Source organism: Pristiophorus japonicus, chromosome 7 (genome assembly GCF_044704955.1).
Source record: "Pristiophorus japonicus isolate sPriJap1 chromosome 7, sPriJap1.hap1, whole genome shotgun sequence".
In the NCBI taxonomy this organism is placed as follows: Eukaryota; Metazoa; Chordata; class Chondrichthyes; family Pristiophoridae; genus Pristiophorus; species Pristiophorus japonicus.
The window spans coordinates 126,522,258-126,541,925 of record NC_091983.1 but is presented as its reverse complement, the minus strand read 5'-3'; the positions used below and the strand labels follow the sequence as shown (position 1 = coordinate 126,541,925).

Below are 19,668 nucleotides of genomic sequence, written 5' to 3'. Positions count from 1 at the left end.
CACTTTAGATGTCTAGACAATATGGCAAAATCATTTAAAAGCTAATAGAAGTCATAACTATAAAGTCAGAACAGCAAGTGTATAAATAATATTCGAAGGCTGTGTGATGCATTAGTCAGACTTCACTTGCAGCACTGTGTTCGGTTCATGTCACCATGCCACAAAAACATATGCATGCATTAGAAGAAATTTCACTCCAAACAGCAGAGAAGGATTTATATGGATCAGATTCCCATCATAAGGAGTTAATACTGGACAAATACCAGAGCAAGAACAGCATTAAAATAAATAAGGATAAGGACAATGATACTCTATGGAACAGATTGATTCCCATGCTCTTGGGACAGTAGAAATGTCACCTATAAAACAAAACTGTGGAGAGAGGTTGAATAATGTAGGTTGCAATGTTAGATTGATAACTTCGAGTTTCACTTGATTACCTTAGGGGGGTCAGGTAGAAATTTCACTGAACTCTCTGCAGAAGATTAAATAGTTTGGTGGAGTTCAAACAGGGCAAATTGTACATGGTTTATGATGTGAGCAGGCTCATGATCAGAGAGGTATCTCTGGAGCTGTGCTTTCTCATGACTTAAAATATAATTTTACTGAAGCACAGCTTGAAAGTTTTTCATGTAGATAAAGAATTATTTTTTTAGTGGGAAGGATATTGAGAAACCTTTGAAGTTGGCTGCAGTACATTTTATGAAGCTTAAGTGATAGTAATCCACTAGTGCACAGTCCAGCAACAAATGCTTGGGTGTCATAATCAGAGGACACTGCACTACAAAGAACAATATTTATAGCAGATAAAAATACCAAGAGTAGTGATGAAATCAGGTCAGCAAAACAGACTATTCCAGTTGATGGATGTTCATAGATCAACAACACAGCTCGAGAATCTTACAAAAAGTTAAGATGGTTCACAGTGTCGACCTTTAAAGGGGTATTTTGTATTTTCAGATGGGTATTTAGTATGTGTACACCTACTCCATGTAAGGATAGATAAGAGGTTCTCAACCCATCACTCTCAAAATATAAGCAAGGCAAGGTTGTCCAATGGCAAGCCATTAATGTTTTCACCAATGATCTATTAGATGGCCTCTTGAGAGTCTGCTCTATGCATGTTGGAAAAAATGTTTTTTTGCAGATGATATTGTGATATTTTTGGTCTGCATGGCTCAGGAAAGGATCTCATTAGGTATTGATTGAAAAGTAGAAGTGGCATTTATCCCAATTGTTGATTAATATTAGTTCTTAAGGTTCTGGTCAATGCCAACTTACTCCTAGACACAGTCCTTCAGGACCATGTTGAGAAAAGACAAAGGACATTTTTTGTTTTCCAGGCTTCCCAGACAGTTGAGACCAGGAGAATTGATGGATGTGAAGTAGAATTCACTTATTCTCCCACTATCTTTATATGTTTCTACCCTGTTGAATCTTAGTCTTCTGTTTAGTTTCTGACTTTTTTAAGTCTCTCCATTTTACCTCCACAAAATCCATTGTATCCCTCTCCGCTGGTCAGAGTCACTGCCAGCATTTTGATTATACCAAATGTGCACCTAGTATCTCGCACTACTTCCTACATTACAACAACGACTACACTTCAAAACCACTTCATTGGCTGCAAAGCACTTTTGGACATCCTGAGGTCATGAAAGGCTCTTTATAAATCCAAGTCTTTCTATCATTTCTTTAACCCGTCTTTCCATTGTACTTATTCAGAAAGATGTCTGCATTGGTAAAATCAACCTTTCACGTGTTTGCTGAGAACTCCCTCCTCCTATCTCCTCTGCTCTCCCTCTCCCCCACCCACCCCAGTCTCAAAGGGTGATGGAATAGTGCCACAAGTGCGGCCATTTTGTGGAGCACTGCGTGACCACTTTTACCACGCAAATTTACCTCTGATGGCATGCTTGCTGTCAGAGGCACCTTAAAATATAATTTGTATGGCACCAGGACCACCCCTTTGGCAGCCTAAATGAGAATGATAGGGAAAGCAACTGAGGGAGAGGGAGAAATTAATTAAAGAGTAGAAAAGCAGGCAGGTGGTTAGAAAAGGATTTTTTTTCCACCTAATTTCTGTCCGTCCACAATACGACAGGAAATTCACTATATAACTAGTCAATCTCTCATGTTGCACATATTAAGACAAAAAATAAGTCCAGTTCTTACTGTCTAGCCTTTGGCCCTCCATTTGCCACAATACTTCTGTAGCTGTTGATCTGCTCAATCCCTCCCTCACCTCTGCCATTGATGCCCTTCTCCCCAGTAAAATCCTTACCCTGGTTGTTTCTCCTGGTAGGACCTCCATCTTTGCTCCCTCAATTTTAAAGGGGGTACACTCGAACTTATCTTGCAGACAGCTGGTTTGGCCATTCATTGGTAGATCTCCAGATCTGATTGCGCAACATTAAGCACTATCACGCTCTGCTCCCCTATGCCAAAATGCACCAGGATCATCCTGGAATGCAAAGATAACCGGTTCTCCATTACCAACTGTCTCATTAAAGCCTTCTCCCCTGCTCCCTCCACCCTCAGATTCAACAAATGCGAGGAGCTTATAGACTCTGTCACACCAAGCCAATCTTCCTCGCCACGCCCCACACCCCTCAATAAATCCATCCTTGATCCCTCGGTCATTGAAAACTACCGATCCATCTCCAACCTCCCTCTCCAAATTTCTTGAACATGGTGTCAGCTCGTAAATCCGCGCCATTCTTCAGATAACTCCTTGACTGACTTAATAGACTAAAAATTGACTAGATTAGTGCCACCAGTTAGTGCTCGTGAGGGACGCCACCGGAGCGATAAAGGGTTATCACCCAGGTGCAGCAATATTAGTGCCATTTGTAAACATGATTACGGTTTTAGCGGCGGTGCTAATACTTAGCGCCAGACAATGTTGCGCCAGTGTGCAATGTGCCTGTAGCGCTATGGAAGCCAACTTCAATCACTTCACCTGCCTTATTGCCTGGCGCTAATCTCACCAGAAAAAGCAGGCATGCACAGCTGGCCCAGGACACTAATGAAAGGGATGAGTGCATCAGGTAAGATTTAGAGATTTGTTTTCACTTTAATTGCATTGATTTAACTTTCTTTGCGATTCCTTATGTTCAAATTAGTTCCTTTGCAATTTGTTTCAAGTCTTCAGGTGCTCCAGCTAACCTCCTTTGAGCACTAGGATACCAGTATTTTAGCGCCAAAACTGTAGTACTACCGGCTTAGCGCCCTAAGAGATGTGTACAACACTTCCCTTAGCGCTCCACTCCAATCTTCGGATGCTAAAGATCAATTATCACTAGCACGACGCTAAATAACGGCCGGGGAGAAACTTAACGATCAGACAATTATAGTGCCTCAAAACCGGCTATAATCAATTTTCCCCCCAATCTCTGATCAAGTTTTCTCCCCTGCCAAAGCACTGAAGTGTCCCTAATCAAAGTCACAAATTACATTCTTTGTGACTGTGATCATGATGCACTTCCTTCCTCATTCTTCTTGACCCATCTACAGCCTTTGGCATTGCTCACTATACCATTTTCCTGAAAAGCATCTCCTCCACCTGAGTGCAATGCCCTCCCTCACTTGGTTCCACTCTTAGCTATCCTAACTGTAGCCAGAGAACCTCCAGAAATGGTTTCACTTCCTGCCTCTACACCCTATATAGACCAGTTAGCCTAACATCTGTCGTTGGGAAAATGCTGGAGTCCATGATTAAGGAAGCAGTAGTGAGACATTTGGAAAAGCATAATTCAATCAAGCAGAGTCAGCTTGGTTTTATGAAAGAGAAATTATGTTTGACAAATTTGTTGCAGTTCTTTGAGGATGTAACGAGCAGGGTAAATAAGGGGGAACCAGTGGATGTGATGTTTTTGGATTTCCAGAAGACATTCGATAAGGTGCCACCTATGAAGTTACTGCACAAGATAAAAGCTCAAGGGGTTGGGGGTAATATATTAGCATGGATAGAGGATTGGTTAACTAACAGGAACAAGAGAGTTGGGATAAATGGGTCATTTTCCGGTTGGCAAACAATGACTAGTGGGGTGCCGCAGGGATCGGTGCTGGGACCTCAACTATTTACAATCTATATTGATGACTTGGATGAAGGGACCGAGTGTAATGTAGCTAAGTTTGCTGATGATACAAAGATGGGTGGGAAAGCAAATTGAGGAGGACACACAAAATCTGCAAAGGGATATAGACAGGCTAAAGGTGAGTAGGCAAAAAATTGGCAGATGGAGTATAATATGGGAAAATGTGAGGTTATCCACTTTGGCAGAAATAATAGAAAAGCAAATTATAATTTAAAGGGAGAAAAATTGCAAAATGCTGCAGTACAGAGGGACCTGGGGGTCCTTGTCCATGAAACACAAAAAGTTAGTATGTAGGTACAGCAAGTAATCAGGAAGGCAAATGGAATGTTGGCTTTTATTGCAAGGGGGAAGAGTGTCCAAAAGCAGAGAAGTCCTGTTACAACTGTATAATGCATACAGTTTTGGTCTCTGTATTTAAGGAAGGATATACTTGCATGGAGGCTGTTCAGAGAAGGTTCACTAGGTTGATTCCGGAGATTAGGGGGTTGACTTATGAGGATAGGTTGAGTAGTTTGGGCCGATACACATTGGAGTTCAGAAGAATGAGAGGTGATCTTATTGAAACATATAAGATAATGAGAGGGCTTGACAAGGTGGATGCAGAGAGGATATTTCCACATAGGGGAAACTAAAACTCGGGAACATTGTCTTACAATAAGGGGCCGCCCATTTAAAACTGAGATGAGGAGATAGTTATTCTCTGAGAATTGTAAATCTATGGAATTCTCTGCCCCAGACAGCTATGGAGGTTGGGTCACTGAATATATGTAAGGCAGAATTAATCATATTTTTGAGCGATAAGGCAGTAAAAGTGTTATGGGGAGCAGGCAGGGAAGTGGAGCTGAGTCCATGATCCGATCAGCCATGATCGTATTGAATGGCGGAGCAGGCTCAAGGGGCCAAATGGCCTACTCCTGTTCCTATTTCTTATGTACTTATGTTCATCTCTGAAATCCCTCAAGGATTCGATACAATACAGAGAAGGTACTTCCTCTGATGAAATAATCCAGAACATGGGGGCACAATCTTAAAATTAGAGCTAGGCCATTCAGGAGTGAACTTAAGAAGCACTTTTCCCACACAAAGGGTAGTGGACTTCTGGAATTCTCTCCCCCAAAAGGCTGTGATACTAGATCAATTGAAAATTTCAAGATTGAGATCGACAGGTTTTTATTCGGTAAAGATATCAAGAGATATGGATCGAAGGTGGATAAATGGAGTTGAGGTACAGATCAGTCTTAATCTCATTGAATGGCAGAACAGGCTTGAGGGGCTAAATGACTTACTCCTGCTCTCTGGCTTCGTCCTATTCCTCATCAAATGCTGCCTTTTGGCTACATTATCTGAAGACTGTGTCAAGTTCCATACGTATGCTGACGACACCAACTCTCTCGACCACCCTCCCCATTGGTTGTATTGTCAGCCAGTTTGTCCGACACTCAGTCCTGGATTCCCCAAAATTTCCTAGTTAAATATTGGGAAAATCAAAACTGTTGTCTTCACCACCCCTCCATCTACATGCTCCATAACATTGTATTTGTTTCCACCCTATCCCCGACCACTGTTTCAGGCTGAACCAGACTGTTAACAAATTGTTTGACCTCCAGCTGAGCTTCCGACCCCATATCTTCTCCATCACAAAGACCTTTTATGGTTACCTCCATTACATTACCTGACTGTGCAAAACTCTGCAGCTCGCATCCCAATGTGGACCATGTCCTGCTCATGCATCACCCTTGTATTTGCTGACCTACATTGGCTCACAATTCCCCAACACCTCCAATTTAAAATTCTCATCCTCGCTTCCAAATTCCTTCATAGTCTCACCCCTTCCCATTTCTGTAACCTGATTCAACCCTACAACCCTCCAAGATCACTCTATTCTTCCAACTCTTGCCTCTTAAGCATCATAAGAGCATAAGAGCATAAGAAATAGGAACAGGAGTAGGCCATTATGGCCCCTCGAGCTTGCTCCATCATTCAATAAGATCATGGCTGATCTGTTCAAGGACTCAGCTCCACTTCCCTGCCCACTCCCCATAACCCCTTATCGATTAAGAAACTGTCTATTTCTGTCTTAAATTTATTCAATGTCCCAGCTTCCACAGCTCTCTGAGGCAGCCAATTCCACAGATTCACAACCCTCATTAGAAATTTCTCCTCATCTCTGTTTTAAATGGGCGGCCCCTTATTCTTAGATCGTGCCCTCTAGTTCGAGTCTCCCCCATCAGTGGAAACATCCTCTCTGCATCCACCCTGTCAAGCCCCCTCAATCTTATATGTCTTGATAAGATCCCCTCCCATTCTTCTGAATTCCAATGAGTAGAGGCCCAACCTACTCAACCTTTCCTCATAAGTCAACCCCCTCATCCCCAGAATCAACCTAGTGAACTTTCTCTGAACTGCCTCCAAAGCAAGTATACCCTTTCATAAATATGGAAACCAAAACTGCACGCAGTATTCCAGGTGTGGCCTCACCAATACCTTTTATAGCTGTAGTAAGACTTCCCTGCTTTTATACTCCATCGCCTTTGCAATAAAGGCCAAGATACCATTGGCATTCCTGATCACTTGCTGTACCTGCATACTATCCTTTTGTGTTTCATGCATGTACTGCAGCATTTTGCAATCTTTCTCCATTTAAATAATAACTTGTTCTTGGATTTTTTTCTGCCAAAGTGCATGACCTCACACTTTCCAACATTATACTCCATCTGCCAAATTTTTGCCACTCACTTAGGCTGTCTATGTCCTTTTGTAGATTTTGTGTCCTCCTCACTCATTGCTTTTCCTCCCATCTTTGTATCGTCAGCAAACTTGGCTACATTACACTCAATCCCTTCTTCCAAGTTGTTAATATAGATTGTAAATAGTTGGGGTCCCAGCACTGATCCTGCGGCACCCCACTAGTTACTGGTCGCCAATCAGAGAATTAACTATTTATCCTGACTCTCTGTTTTCTGTTCGTTAGCCAATCCTCTATCCATGCTAATATATTACCCCCAACCCCATGAACTTTTATCTTGTGCAGTAACCTTTTATGTGGCACCTTCTGGAAGTTCAAATACACCACACATCAACTGGTTCCCCTTTATCCACCCTGTTCGTTACATCCTCAAAGAACTCCAGCAAATTTATCAAACATGACTCCCTTTGCCCGACCTAAGGCAATTGTGCCTTTAGCAGGCTAGGCCCGAAGCTCTAGAATTTTCTATCTAAACCTCTCCACCTTTCTCTCGTTTTAAAACCAAGCTTTTAGTCACCTCTCCTAATATCTCCCTTTTTAGATTGGTGTTAATTTTTCCGATTAAGCTTCTTGGGAAGTGCCTTGGGATTTTCTTTATGTTAAAGATGCTATATAAATGCAGGTTGTTGTTCTCTCTCTCTTTTCCCTGCTATTTCTCACTGCCTAATTATTTGTTCCTTCTCTATCTATCCTCTGCTGGGTCTTCTTTTCTTTAAGACTAAAGATGTTTAAGCATTGTGTCATGGGGAATGGTGGGTGGAGGAGCCAACACAGCTGCAGAATGCAGTTGGGTTGGAGCTTATGGAGAAAATGTGGTATCAACAGCTATGTTCCCATCTCTTGCCCCTACCTCTTTGCTTCCATCACGTCCCTAACCTCTTCATCTTTGTATATATTCACTGCCCTTCCTACTAACCCTTCAGTATATGACCCAGTCAATTGTTTGCTCCACTATCACTCACCTCATCTTTAACCTTCCATCTACTCATTCCCACTCACTCTTCCAAAGGTGGGTGTCAAGCGGTCAGTGCCCCCTCAGCTTCCCTCATCCCCTCCCACTCCTCTTATCGGTCATCCTCGAAGAGGCTTTGCATACTTTCAAAATTCAGTTTGTTTTTTCATAAGAATTCAAATTAGAATGAGTTAAGCTAACTGCTCATTGGCCTTTCTCTGTATTCATGCTTTTCTCTGTCTCTCCCCAAACTCGTGCTAAAATTTAGAATCTGTCCCACAAGTATACACAATTCGCAATGGCCTTTACTGCTAACAGAACCCAGGTGAGCTAATTAGTTAGATTCAAGAGTCAACTGGTGTTTGAAAACTGAATTAACATTAAATGAACAAAGTGTTCTTTTTCTTCCTTCCTCAGTTCAAGACACTTCTTAAAGTTTATAGACCACAATGCAGAACTTACACCAGGTATGCAATCAGAACGGTCAGTTTTTTCTTTCTCACACACACAATGCAGTTAGAAGCCACACAAGATAAGCTGGACCTTAGTAAAGCTTTTCAAATTTGTTTGTCTGTCCTTCAAAATTATTTGAGGAAAAGCTACTGGGTTGCAAGTGTTGGAAGGTGAGCAAAATATCCAATCAGTACGGCTGACTGAACAATCCTGAGAATTTGGTACACTACAGATGCTCAGATTGCACAATCCAAATACAGCTCACAGAGTTACCCTTCTGGGTTTTGGGCAAAGCCGAGGTCTTCCAATAAAACCTTTAATTAAGGCATTAAAAGACATAAAAGACAATTCATGGATCAATTTAAACACAGTGTCATTTTTGAATGTTTTGTTTTAATTAAATCTTTGGAAGTTGGAAAACTTACTGAGAAAAAAAATGGTGGCTGAAATTTCTTTTCCAGAAAACATTGAATGATTTCTAGGAACCTGGTGATCAGATTACTCAACTCAGAGTGAGGTACTGCAACCATAAAATAGTAGCTATTGTGTGTGTGTGTGTGACACTGATAACATCGAAAATAGCACCAACTATAGGAGTAACAGGTATGACAGGTATTTATAATGAGTTTTCAATGAAAAACACACCTCACATATTTAATTTAATATATAATAAATAGATTGGGATACATGCTATTACACTCCTGTCATAAAACAGCCCCTCCTCCAATTTACTGTGAGTGAAGCAATTGAAAATTCACAAGCTAAAATGAAGAAAATGCTGATGTCTGAATAAAGATAATCAACATTTTATGTGAATTTCAAGATAAATAAGCATTTACACAGGACTGCTACCCGATATACGAGAGCATTAAACTGTTACCCTTGATACTGGATCACATATTTTGAATTGAGCTGGTTGCAATATTTTTCGCAAATACAAAAAAATGTTCTGTATCACATCAAAAACTCTCAGTTTTTCACTGCTTGCTTAGCAGATATTGGTATGAGTATCCTTAATATCATCAGAGGCATCAAGAATGTTTTTACAAGACTAACCGAGTTTACAGATTCAACTTACTCGAGCTTTCAGTTTTCTTACAGCACACCTAAATGTATAATAATGTCCTTGTCCTTTAGCTTTGAATTGCAATCCATTACTATCACTCTTGTAAGCCCTCAGGTTACTATATTTCATAGCATTTCTTTTTGAAAATCCATTAATATGTTTTCTGTAGTTTTGCAAGTTATTTGAAAACAGTGCACACCCTGGGTGATTAGAATAGTGATTATGCAAACATCAGTGGCATGTATGTGTAATATTTAAGGTACAGATTTCACATAATATGAATAATTGGAAGTTTAGGTACTGCAGCAGTTGAATTTGCTTCAGAGACAACATGGGTAACTTGTGCTTTGCCTGTGCATAAGCTCAAATAAACAAAAATGAATGAGAATGCATATATGTGTAAATTGGAAGTTTTGCTATAAGAACATAAGAAATAGGAGCAGGAGTAGGCCATACGGCCCCTTGACCCTGCTCCATCATTTAATACGATCATGGTTGATCCGATCATGGACTCAGGTCCACTTCCCTGCCTGCTCCCCATAACCTCTTATTCCCTAGTGATTACATTGGCACAAGACAATGAATTAAGCTATAAAAAAAACTCTTAGTTTAAAACCCATAAAGGTTATGAGCAGAGTATGGAGCATAAACGCTGGCACAGATCAGTTGGGTTGAATGACTTGTTTCTGTGCTGTGGATACTATGAGATGAGGCAAGATGGCACACTGGCAGATTAAAAGATTGCAGAATTGAGACTCTAACACCTCATCCAGGCAGGGCCGCATTATACTATGGGTGGAACTTTCAACTTCTATGGGGCGTAAAACGGGTGCTATCAGAAGTCAATGGAAAGGAAAACCGAGTGGGGTGTGCAACAGGTAGTATTAAAACACTCGACCTAAACGCACGCAGCATTCAAAATAAAGTAAATGAGTTGACGGCACAAATCATTACAAATGGGTATGATTTGGTGGCCATTACAGAAACATGGTTGCAGGGGGGCCAAGATTGGGAATTAAACATACAGGTCGGTATCTGACAATTTGGAAAGATAGACAAGAAGGGAAAGGAGGTGGGGTAGCTCTGTTAATAAAGGATGATATCAGGGCAGTTGTGAGAGACGATATTGGCTCTAATGAACAAAATGTTGAATCATTGTGGGTGGAGATTAGAGATAGTAAGGGGAAAAAGTCACTGGTGGGCGTAGTTTACAGGCCCCCAAATAATAACTTCACGGTGGGGCGGGCAATAATCAAGGGAATAATGGAGGCATGTGAAAAAGGAACGGCAGTAATCATGGGGGATTTTAACCTACATATCGATTGGTCAAATCAAATCGCACGGGGTAGCCTGGAGGAGGAATTCATAGAATGCATACGGGATTGTTTCTTAGAACAGTATGTTACAGAACCTACAAGGGAGCAAGCTATCTTAGATCTGGTCCTGTGTAATGAGACAGGAATAATAAACGATCTCCTCGTAAAAGATCCTCTCGGAATGAGTGATCACAGTTTGGTTGAATTTGTAATACAGATTGAGGGTGAGGAAGTAGTGTCTCAAATGAGCGTACTATGCTTAAACAAAGGGGACTACAGTGGGATGAGGGCAGAGTTGGCTAAAGTAGACTGGAAACACAGACTAAACGGTGGCACAATTGAGGAACAGTGGAGGACTTTTAAGGAGCTCTTTCATAGTGCTCAACAAAAATATATTCCAGTGATAAAGAAGGGCGGTAAGAGAAGGGATAACCAGCCGTGGATAACCAAGGAAATAAAGGAGAGTATCAAATTAAAAACCAATGCGTATAAGGTGGCCAAGGTTAGTGGGAAACTAGAAGATTGGGAAAAGTTTAAACGACAGCAAAGAATGACTAAGAAAGCAATAAAGGAAGGAAAGATTGATTACGAAAGTAAACTTGCGCGAAACATAAAAACAGATAGTAAAAGCTTTAACCGATATATAAAACGGAAAAGAGTGACTATAGTAAATGTTGGTCCCTTAGAAGATGAGAAGGGGGATTTAATAATGGGAAAAGTGGAAATGGCTGAGACCGTAAACAATTATTTTGCTTCGGTCTTCACAGTGGAAGACACAAAAACCATGCCAAAAATTGCTGGTCACGGGAATGTGGGAAGGAAGGACCTTGAGACAATCATCATCACTAGGGGGGTAGTGCTGGATAGGCTAATGGGACTCAAGGTAGACAAGTCCCCTGGTCCGGATGAAATGCATCCCAGGGTATTAAAAGAGATGGCGGAAGTTATAGCAGATGCATTGGTTATAATCTACCAAAATTCTCTGGACTCTGGGGAGGTACCAGCGGATTGGAAAGCAGCTAATGTAACGCCTCTGTTTAAAAAAGGGGGCAGACAAAAGGCAGGTAACTACAGGCCGGTTAGTTTAACATCTGTAGTGGGGAAAATGCTTGAAGCTATCATTAAGGAAGAAATAGCGGGACATCTAGATAGGAATATTGCAATCAAGCAGACACAACATGGATTCATGAAGGGGAAATCATGTTTAACTAATTTACTGGAATTCTTTGAGGATATAACGAGCATGGTGGATAGAGGTGTACCGATGGATGTGGTGTATTTAGATTTCCAAAAGGCATTCGATAAAGTGCCACACAAAAGGTTACTGCAGAAGATAAAGGTACGCGGAGTCAGAGAAAATTTATTAGCATGGAGAGAGAATTGGATGGCTATCAGAAAGCAGAGGGTCGGGATAAATGGGTCCTTTTCGGGTTGGAAATCGGTGGTTAGTGGTGTGCCACAGGGATCGGTGCTGGGACCACAACTGTTTACAATATACATAGATCACCTGGAAGAGGGGACAGAGTGTAGTGTAACAAAATTTGCAGATGACACAAAGATTAGTGTGAAAGCGGGTTGTGTAGAGGACACAGAGAGGCTGCAAAGAGATTTAGATAGGTTACGCGAATGGGCTAAGGTTTGGCAGATGGAATACAATGTCGGAAAATGTGAGGTCATCCACCTTGGAAAAAACAGTAAAAGGGAATATTATTTGAATGGGGAGAAATTACAACATGCTGTGCTGCAGAGGGACCTGGGGGTCCTTGTGCAAGAATCCCAAAAAGTTAGTTTGCAGGTGCAGCAGGTAATCAGGAAGGCGAATGGAATGTTGGCCTTCATTGCGAGAGGGATGGAGTACAAAAGCAGGGAGGTCCTGATGCAACTGTATAGGGTATTGGTGAGGCCGCACCTGGAGTACCACGTGCAGTTTTGGTCACCTTACTTAAGGAAGGATATACTAGCTTTGGAGGGGGTACAGAGACGATTCACTAGGCTGATTCCGGAGATGAGGGGGTTACCTTATGATGATAGATTGAGTAGACTGGGTCTTTACTCGTTGGAGTTCAGAAGGATGAGGGGTGATCTTATAGAAACATTTAAAATAATGAAAGGGATAGACAAGATAGAGGCAGAGAGGTTGTTTCCACTGGTCGGGGAGACTAGAACTAGAACTAGGACTAGGACTAGGGGGCACAGCCTCAAAATACGGGGGAGCCAATTTAAAACCGAGTTGAGAAGGAATTTCTTCTCCCAGAGGGTTATGAATCTGTGGAATTCTCTGCCCAAGGAAGCAGTTGAGGCTAGCTCATTGAATGTATTCAAATCAAAGATAGATAGATTTTTAACCAATAAGGAAATTAAGGGTTACGGAGAGCAGGCGGGTAAGTGGAGCTGAGTCCACGGCCAGATCAGCCATGATCTTGTTGAATGGCGGAGCAGGCTCGAGGGGCTAGATGGCTTACTCCTATTCCTAATTCTTATGTTCTTATGTTATGTATATTATGTTCATACTGCTATTTACCAATTTACGCCCCAGTAATTGAAATTTCTGACATATTGCACTATTGATGATTGACTAGCTAACCCAGCTCACTAGTGATACACCGGCTATTGTTGATCTAGATTGTTTCCACTCCGCTCTGGACAGCACTGCACACCATAACTGTAACAGGTAGGATGATCCTAGCTATACAAGCTGCGGGAAGTTTTACCCAATGTTTAGCCCTGATGACTTGTGTAGTTTAATCAGTTAGTCCCTCGCAGCACCCTGATGTACTTGTGAGAGTCCCTAAAGCTTGACTCTTACCAACCTGCGCAGAACTTGTCTGGGCTCAGGTAAGTGAGCTGTATCCCAAATGGGGAGAATGTGCGCATTTCATATCAAATGGAATCTCCATGTGCCTTTCCTAGTTGTATAGGTAGGCAAATCAAGAATCATGGCAATCTTTTGCGCAGGCCAGACATTCTGAACAAAAATAATGGTAAAGGCTCATACACACTCCTGGCTTCTTCTTCATTCCTGATGTCATGCAGTCCAATTTGCTGATCTAAAGTTCTGGGCATCTGATTATAAGGAGGACATTAGGGCCATGGAAAGGGTACACAGCAACGATTCACTACAATGGTACCAGGAATTAAAAGGTAGAATTATGAAGACATGTGTAAATAATTGGAACTTTTCCCCCACTGGAATATTGATGGCAAATGGGATCCAATAATGGTTTTCAAAATTACGAAGATTGAGGGGGTAAATATCAAAGGGTTGCTTCCATTGTTTGGTGAATCAGTCACAAGGAGGCATGGACTGAGGATTATCAGAAAAAAAGAGGGGAAAGTCAGGTTTTCTATACACAGAGGGACATGGAAAGTGACAGAGAATATATCAGTTAAAAATGAAGTAGGTAAGTATTTGAAAATGAATGTAAAAAGATACAGAAAAAGAGCAAGGCATTTGGATTAGAGTAAGCTGCTCCATTGAGGAACCAGCACTGGCACAGTGGGCCAAATGGCCTCCTTCTGTTCTATAATTGCCATCATTCCCACTGCCCACTCTGCCATCCTTATAGCCTCTGGCTAAATTATCAGTTTTATGCTGTGGGCCGAAAGAACTAGTTTGAGACAGTCCAACACATTTACATCCAAACGAGAAAGAAAACTCTAATTTTATTGGTCTTTTCAAATCCAACCCAGACTAATGTTGAAAGACCAGTGGGCAGGCTATCTTAGATCTGGTCCTGTGTTTATTAATCCTGAGACAGGATTAATAAACAATCTCCTCGTAAAGGATCCCTTTGGAATGAGTAATGATAGCATGATTGAATTTCAAATTCAGATGGAGGGTGAAAAAGTTGTATCTCTAACCAGCATACTAAGTTTAAATAAACAAGACTATGAAGGTACGAGGGCAGAGTTGGGTAAAGTGGACGGAAAAATAGATTAATGTGTAGGATGGTTGATGAACAGTGGTGTACATTTAAGGAGATATTTCACAACTCTCAAGAAAAATATATTCCAGTGAGGAGGAAAGGGCCAAAGAGAAAAGATAGCCATCCGTGGCTAAAGAAATAAAGGACGGTATCCAATTAAAAACAAGGGCATACAAAGTGGCCAAAACTAGTGGGAGGACAGAAGACTGGGAAGCTTTTAAAGGCCAGCAAAGAACGACTCAAAAAATGATTAAGAAAGGGAGGATAGACTATGAAAGTAAACTAGTGCAAAATATCAAAACAGATAGCAGGAGTTTCTATAGGTATATAAAAAGGAAAAGGGTGACTAAAGTAAATGCTGGTCCCTTAGAGGACGAGACCGGGGAATTAGTAATGGGGAACATGGAGATGGCAGAAACTTTGAACAAATATTTTGTATCAGTCTTTACGGTAGAGGACACAAACAATATTCCGACAGTGGATAGTCTAGGGGCTATGTGGGGGGGGGGGTGGGGGGGAGGAACTTAACACAATCATAAAGGAGGTGGTACTCAATAAGATAATGGGACTAAAGGCAGATAAATCCCCTAAACCTGATGGCTTGCATCCTGGGGTCTCGAGAGAAATAGCAGCAGGGATTGTGGATGCATTGGTTGTAATTTACCAAAATTCCCTGGATTCTGGGGAGGTTCCAGCAGATTGGAAAACTGCAAATGTAATGCCTCTATTTAAAAAAGGAGGCAGACAAAAAGCAGGAAACTATAGACCAGTTAGCCTAACATCTGTGGTTGGAAAAATGTTGGAGTCCATTATTAAAGAAGCAGTAGCAGGACATTTGAAAAAGCAAAATTCGATTAGGCAGAGTCAGCATTGATTTATGAAGGGGAAGTCATGTTTGACAAATTTGCTGGAGTTCTTTGAGGATGTAACGAACAGGGTGGATAAAGGGGAACCAGTGGATGTGGTGTATTTGGATTTCCAGAAGCCATTTGACAAGGTGCCACATAAAAGGTTACTGCACAAGATAAAAGTTCACAGGGTTGGGGGTAATATATTAGCATGGATAGAGGATTGGCTAACTAAGAACAGAGAACAGAGAGTCAGGATAAATGGTTCATTCTCTGGTTGGCAACCAGTAACTAGTGGGGTGCCGCAGGGATCAGTGCTGGGATCCCAACTATTTACAATCTATATTAATGACTTGGAAGAAGGAGGGGCTGAGTGTAACATAGCCAAGTTTGCTGATGATACAAAGATGGAAGGAAAAGCAATGTGTGAAGAGGATACAAAAAATCTGCAAAAGGACAGAGACAGGCTGAGTGGGCAAAAATTTGGCAGATGGAGTATAATGTTGGAAAGTGAGAAGTCATGCACTTTGGCAGAAAGAATCAAAGAGCAAGTTATTATTTAAATGGAGAAAGATTGCAAAGTGCCGCAGTACAATGGGACCTGGGGATACTTGTGCATGAAACACAAAAGGATAGTGTGCAGGTACAGCAGGTGATCAGGAAGGCCAATGGTATCTTGGCCTTTATTGCAAAGGTAATGCAGTATAAAAGCAGGGAAGTCTTGCTGCAGCTATAGAAGATATTATATAAGTCCATGATCAGATCAGCCATGATCTTATTGAATGGCGGAGCAAGCTCGAGTATGGCCTACTCCTGTTCCTATTTCTTATGTTTTTATGATACTGTTCTAAACAGGCAGGCAGGGGTCACCTTTCTATGGGACTGATGAGTCAAGCCTGCTCGCCTATTTAATAACTGGGGTTCCACATTGGTCCTGCGCTTTGACTAAGGTCTGAGGCACAATTAAGGAGATCAAAATGTTTCGTATCCAACAGTTCAACTCTGCAGAAATAGTTGGCCACATTACATACCTTATATCCCTAGACTGCACTATCACATAAATTATTGAACAACAGCCTCAGAGTGTTAGTAAACTATTAACAGCTGAGATGAAGCCAATGTATGTTTATTTCTAACAGTCTGGAATGTTTCCAGTGCCCAGCTACGCTATCCAAATTTAATTACAAAGAAATTTGAATTTCATAGAATCGTTACAGCACAGTAGGAAGCCATTCGGCCTGGTCGAGTTGTGTTAGATTTTTCAGAGTTTTCAAATTTCTTCAGAGAAAATTACATCACGTTAGTTTATTCTATTGTTAATTGATCGATAACATATCACTGCAAGAAGTGAAATCCTGGTCAAAATTAATTGAATAATTTAAAGCTTACTGCATCTGAAGTTTGACTGCTCCTGCAAGCCTTGATGATCAGAGATCAGTTACCATGAGAGACACGACTGAGCGTAATCTTTTCAACATGCATTAAGGGAAGAGCGACAGGTCTTTTCTCTTTGAGGAGGATGGAGAGTAAGAAAAGAAAAGAAACGAGGCACAATTGCATCTCCTTATAACCAAAAACTGAAAGTAAATAGAGGGGTTATTTCACAAGCAATTTGAAAGAATTCAATTAGATTTTACATGATGTGAGTGGAAGATTGCTACTAAATCTATATTTATCCCATTAGAATTCAGAACTCTTAATATACAGCAACACAATGTTTTTTTTTTAAAAAGTGGTCATTGGAAAAAAAAAACTTTTTACCCTCTGCCGCATGTACTAATCCTAACCCTGGTCGAAAGGAGGCCAGTATAAAAAGCAAAGCAGTGCTTACTAACTCTCAAGGAAAACCTTATCCCAATTTTAGCAGAATTGAACAAAAAAAGTTTCAACGGTTGATAAACATAGAAAATAGGTGCAGGAGTCGGCCATTCGGCCTTCTAGCCTGCACCACCATTCAATAAGATCATGGCTGATCATTCCCTCAGTACCCCACACTTTTGGAGCTTGAAAGTCTATCATACTCCATACATCCAAACCAACTGAGTGGTCTGCATAAAAATTTATTGTATTCTAAGAAAGAAAGAAAGAAAGAAAGAAAGGACAGACTTGCACTTGTATAGCACTTTTTATGCCCACCGGACATCTCAAAGCATTTGTACAGCCCATGAGGTACTTTTGAAGTGTAGTCACGGTTGTAATGTAGGAAACACGGCAACGAATTTGCACACAGCAAGCTCCCACAAACAGCAATGTGATGATGGTCAGATATTCTGCTTCAGTGATGTTGATTGAGGGATAAATATTGGCTAGGACACTGGGGATAACTCCCCTGCTCTTCTTTGAAATAGTGCCTTAGGATTTTTTATGTTCAGCTGAGAGAGCAAACAGGGCCTCGGTTTAATGTCTCATCTGAAAGACGGATCCAATAGTGCAGTGCACTGGAGTGAAGGAGTTGTGCTACATTTTGAAATTACTATTAAATGTCATTTGGCCTGAATAGGAAGATTATCTGACACTCCTGGAGTACTTTTTCACCTTGATTCAGCTGAAAATCAAGTAAAGCTATGCGGCCATCAGCAGTCACCGTCATTTCAGTAAATCAGACAGCAACATCCAGTGACTGCACATGTGCAGTTAAACGCAGAAATCAGGAAGTTGCTGTCAAAGTTATCCTGTGCTACAACAGTATCTTGCTGAGAGGCTCGGCATCCAAATATATGGAATGGCATGAAGTTGCAGTAGATACCCACTAAACATGCCAGAAAAAGTTAGAGCTTGTCCATTCCAGTGTAAATACATTGGCGTGATTTCAGGTGTTGGCTAAGATTCAAAATGAAAGTGCTTCTGCAACTTGGCCTTCTCCATTTAAGAATAATGCAAATTGATCAAAAGTGTGGACAATGACAATAAATAGATTAATAACACTTGGGCAAAAGCTTTGGTTTCATCAAAAAGTTTCCTTTCCAAAAAATTTTTTTTGGAATAAAGTAGCTGGTAAAAAAAAAAATAAGTATCTGGTCAGTGCTCTGGAGGGGAGACAAAGTGGGTAAAATACATTGTTATGAGCCTACAGAAGCATGACATTTGTCATCAAATAATTCATTCAACTTTAATTTTGAGCAGGCATTGTGGCTGAAGTTAGTAATTGCACTGTCCAAAGTGGAACTAACTCATATAGAATAGGAAAGTTTCAGGTAATTGGGTGAAGGGAATTAACCAGGGTCCCCACTTCTGTGATTGTGGCCCTTGCTGGAAATTCCAGGACATTGGGTGGAGCAGGATCAGAATCAGCTGTGATGCTTCCCACCCTTCATGGTCCAACAGCCTGCTAATCCTCATTGAGTAGGCTCACACAAGACAACGCCATACTTGGGCAAGGTACCAGCTGACACTTGTGGTACTATATGAGTCAGTACTGATGGAGGGGGTGGTGAGAAGACAAGAGGAAGAAGAACAAAAAGTTTTAGTTGTGTGTTTTGCAACATAATAATTAGAACAGCTCACAGAAAATACAGGAAGAAAAATTGAAGAAGGTGCCCTTAACATGGTAATGCTGATTTATATTCCACTTAGATACTAATGCATTAATAAACTAAATAATGACACCCAGAAACTTGATAAGCGAACAGAATGTTTTACAGCTGCACTGGTTACCTTTTAATGTTCAGCAGAGCCCAAGGGATTCCAGTAGGTGTGTTAAAAGCAGGCAAAAGCTTCTCCCCTAGTTCCACTGCTTTAGTCCTGAATACCTGCAGAGAAAAACAGCAATGTAGCAATATTGCACCAGTGCCAAAAACAAAACTACAGAAAAAAGAAAACATGGAACAAATGCACTTTTGTATAAATGAAAGTCCTTGGAAAAATACAGGTACAGTGACATTAACATCCTAATACACAATCAAATATCAGTATGATTATGGTTACATAGTTAATGCATTTTATTACATATGGGGCTATGAGCTCTATATCGTCCCATGTTGGGTTATACTTTAACACAATCTACAAGCCAGCTGCAATATTGATTGAAGCTGCTAAGAAGTCCATTGTCCACCCATTTAGCAGAATTCCAGGTCACAGTCAGTAAACAAAAGCCAGGCACAAGCCAAGCTAGAAAGAGGAGCCAATGTGATAAAAGACATTTTTGCAAGATCAAAAATGTATTAATTATTTAGCGTCCAGAATTCATTAAAACTTTTATTCTGCATTTTATAATAAAATTAAAACAACTTGGGAATTACAGGATGAGAGAAACCAAGTGAGAGGT

General features: G+C 40.9%; 1 protein-coding gene across 2 annotated transcripts in view; it reads right to left on the bottom strand.

Moving 5' to 3' along the window:
• Positions 1-19,668, bottom strand: part of man1a1 (mannosidase, alpha, class 1A, member 1) — a 590,495-nt gene that overhangs the window by 155,957 nt on the left and 414,870 nt on the right. For both annotated transcript variants that reach the window (XM_070885307.1, XM_070885308.1), the window contains exon 5: positions 19,059-19,153. In XM_070885307.1, the coding sequence (XP_070741408.1) occupies positions 19,059-19,153 (95 nt within the window). The remainder of the gene's footprint in view (positions 1-19,058; positions 19,154-19,668) is intronic.